Source organism: Lipotes vexillifer, unplaced genomic scaffold, assembly GCF_000442215.2.
Source record: "Lipotes vexillifer unplaced genomic scaffold, Lipotes_vexillifer_v1.1 scaffold513, whole genome shotgun sequence".
Taxonomy (NCBI): Eukaryota; Metazoa; Chordata; class Mammalia; order Artiodactyla; family Lipotidae; genus Lipotes; species Lipotes vexillifer.
The window spans coordinates 891,281-895,185 of NW_006777952.1; the positions used below are offsets into that span (position 1 = coordinate 891,281).

Here is a 3,905-nt window from a genome sequence, read left to right on the forward strand (position 1 = left end):
CATTTTCAGTAGGATTTTAAGGAGAGCTTTCATGTCCAATGAAGTAAAGTATTTGAATGGAGCTCAGTTTTTCCCAGAATCACAGGTCTGATATCCTGAAGACAGATGTCTTTCAAGAACAAAGAAAATGACTAAGGAGTAGAACAAAATCTGAAACTCTGAGACTTCTAGTGGATAGCTTTATTCAGGAGTTTCAAAGCCAGCCTTTCTCCCATTTTGGAGTCTTCAACCTCATCTGTAACAGTACAAAGTGCAGATATGAGGCCTCGTAGCACTCAGTGTGTCAGCACTGAAAGAGGATGGTTGTGGGCTGCACATTCCCTATTTTGCACTATGAAGACCTCTCTGTGTATTAGAGAGTAAAACGAACACCCCCAGGCCAAGGCAAGGGCTGGGCTCAGCACCAGTGACACGTAAATCTCAGTGGCAGTTCCTTCCTGAGGATTATGCCTCCCCTCCCCGTAAGGGCTACAGCTACTTTGAAGTTATTGGATAACAGTGATCTTTAACCTTTTTGAGAATCATATGGAAATTATAAGCCAGAAAAATCCACGTACCCACAAGTTTGAATATTTGCAGGGAAGTGGGGAGGGTGAGTAAAGAATTCCTGAAGCTCTAACATGGATTCAAGATTAAGGATCCCAGGACTTCCCTGGGTGGTCCAGTGGGTAAGACTCCAGGCTCCCAATGCAGGGGGCCTGAGTTCGATCCGTGGTCAGGGAACTAGATCCCCCAGGCTTCAATGAAGAGCCTGCATGCAACAGCGAAGATCCTGCATGCCGCAACTAAGACGTAGCACAGCCAAATAAATAAATAAATTAATGTTTTTTTTAAAAAGAGGTTAAAGGGCTTCCCTGGTGGCGCAGTGATTGGGAGTCCACCTGCCGACGGAGGGGATACGGGTTTGTGTCCCGGTCCGGGAATATCCCACGTGCCGCAGAGCGGCTGGGCCTGTGAGCCATGGCCGCTGGGCCTGCACGTCCGGAGCCTGTGCTCCGCAACGGGAGAGGCCACGACAGTGGGAGGCCAGCGTATACCACAAAAAAAAAAAAGATCCCTGCACTATAGGGTTTTATTATTATTTTGAAAAGCACCTCTATTGTGGTTTTCTTGAATTATCCTCCCCTTAATGTTAATTCCAAGTCTCCCAATAGCTTAAATGTTTTAGTGGGGGAGGATTTGATTTAGTTATGTTTACTGGTTTTGGGGAAACCAGTATTTTTGGTTTAAGTTTACTGACTTAGATTGAGAAAGTTTTGTCTTGCTGTTTGAATTCATTTTTAATGTCTGACTTTGGAAGAAGAGGCAAGCAACTATGAATCAAGATAAACCAACTCACAAGAGTGATCCCTTATTAACCACTCTTAGAATTTATGTGTTCTCTTCAGTCAAGTGGGTTGGAATTGTCAACTTTCTTTATTCATTGTATGCAGTTACTAGATTTAACTCACACAGACAGTCAAGGAGGTCTATCAGAGGGGAACAAAAATAGTAATAGTTCAACCTTATCCATGAATGAAGAATTAAAATTAAAATACTTTCTTATTATTTTATATATATATCCAGTTATTTTTAAATAAATGCAAATTATAACAAAACTCATAGTGGTACAGTAAATTGATACAAACTTTTAGGAGAATAATCTGAAAACAATCATTAAAAAGCATTATGTTCTTTTACCAATTACTTTCTTTCTAAATTACCCTAAAAAAAGTAATTCAGAAGAACACAAATCAAGTGATACTTGCAACAGTGGTGATTTTTATCAACAGTATTCAGAATAGCAAATACTGAGAATAACCCATTTGTCAACAATTAAGGAATGGTTAGGCAAAAGTCATGGCACATTTATTTGCTGCAATTTTATGAAGGCATTAAAAATAAAAAATCCAAAGAAAATGTGCATATACACATGCAAAAGTGTTGATAAAATAAGTGAAAATGTAGTTTTGAGTTGTATATACAATTGATTACAAATGTGTATATACAGTTGATTACAAATTACTATGAATGCGCATGAATAAAGATAGAGATTCAAGTAACTCTAAGAGATAGGGCAGTGAGGTTTTTTGTGCATTTTTCTCTAAATATGTTTATTTACATTAGCCAGAGGGTGGTGGCTTTTTTTTTCTATGACAATGTAGTTTTTGCTTCTTTCCTAGTCAACACAGACACAGAAACTGCCGTTGTCAACGTCACATACGCAACAAGAGAAGAAGCAAAAACGTAAGTGGATTTGGGCTTATTTCCCTTCAAATTTGGGCGTTGGGGGGGAGTGGAGCTTGTCTTTGAATTCCATTGAGTCCTGTATTTATAAACCTTTTCTGAAAAGATGCAGAACTTTGACACATCAGTGGAGCCCCAGGGCATTTATACCAAAGTGTCTGTTTGTTGATTGTACAGATATTTTTATCTTGAAAAATGTTGAGCCTTGGCATCAAAACCGAGGTGGGAGCTGCATCTTGATATAGTCAGGAATAGAGGGCACCACGTCTGTGCCATTGTGTCCACTAGAGTCTGCTCTGACGGCCACTAGGAGCCACTTCCACCTGGAGCTTCCTCCATGCACCATGAGGAAGAAGCCCAAGCCCGCTTCTGTCCAAACTCATCGAATGGATGCTGAAACCTCATTTTCCCTCTATGAATATTAAAAGAGGGATCCACCTTAGTGACATCAGCCCAAGGGAACATTGTCATCTAGGAGTGGTTCATCAAAGAGCACCTGGCTCAGGTTCTTTTTCCTACTCACATTCACCTCCTAATCCCACTCATGGCTACATTGCTTCAGTGATGGTTAATTGTGAGCTTGGCTGTTAACACACATGGGACTGAATTTTTTTTAAAAACAACAACAACAAAAACAAGTTCCTTTTTGTAGAGGGTCCATGAAGTGCCTGTCAGGTCATTGTAACTAGAATTATGGTCACATGTGGCATAACATCTGTATTGGTTATATGTCCCAGGATTATACTTTTATTTCTTTTTCAAGGTTTCCACACCCATGAATACATGGTTAACCCATTCTCATACCACTAGTTTTCAAAATGTTAATGTTGCTTTGAAAAAGGCAGTGGTCATTTGCTGTTGACTTTTGCACACGTATGTAAGCAGGATACATATACCAACAACTGAACCTTTACAGTTCTTGTCCATCTGCTACTTAGGTAGGCCCTCTGTACATGATATTACTTTGTTGCTTTTATTGAATTCAGAAAGCGCTGCTTGGGCTTCCCTGGTGGCGCAGTGGTTGAGAGTCCGCCTGCCGATGCAGGGGACACGGGTTCATGCCCCGGTCCGGGAAGATCCCACATGCCGTGGAGCAGCTGGGCCCGTGAGCCATGGCTGCTGAGCCTGCGCGTCTGGAGCCTGTGCTCCGCAACGGGAGAGGCCACAACAGTGAGAGGCCCGTGTACCGCCAAAAAAAAAAAAGTGCTGCTTTGTAATAAATTCGTAAACCCTAAACAATAACCTTGTAGAAGAGGGTTAATTTTTTCACATGCTGCCAAAAACACGTGAAAAAATGGTTGCACTTCATGCATAGTTTTTAAGATGCAATAGTGGGATTTATCAAATTGATAAGTCTTTTAAAATCATAATACTTTGTACTTCTGAGGATTCAAGGAAACAAATGCTCTCTTAACTGCTATGGGATAGTACATGTTGAAACCTTTCCAGAGGGACACTGAGCAATAATGGCTTAAGATGTTAGATGCCTACTCTCTGACCCAGCAATTCCATTAGGAATTTGTCCTGTTTGCAAAGTTGTAGTTGCAAAGATGCCCACGACAATACTGTATGCAATAGTAAAAGATTAGAAACATATATATATATATATATATATATATATATATATATATATATATATATATATATATATATATATATATATAAAACAATAGAGAATC

General features: G+C 40.0%; 1 protein-coding gene across 2 annotated transcripts in view; it reads left to right on the forward strand.

Annotated features, from left to right (window-relative positions):
• Positions 1-3,905, forward strand: part of IGF2BP2 (insulin like growth factor 2 mRNA binding protein 2) — a 160,673-nt gene that overhangs the window by 120,124 nt on the left and 36,644 nt on the right. For both annotated transcript variants that reach the window (XM_007451388.1, XM_007451387.1), the window contains exon 5: positions 2,163-2,226. In XM_007451388.1, the coding sequence (XP_007451450.1) occupies positions 2,163-2,226 (64 nt within the window). The remainder of the gene's footprint in view (positions 1-2,162; positions 2,227-3,905) is intronic.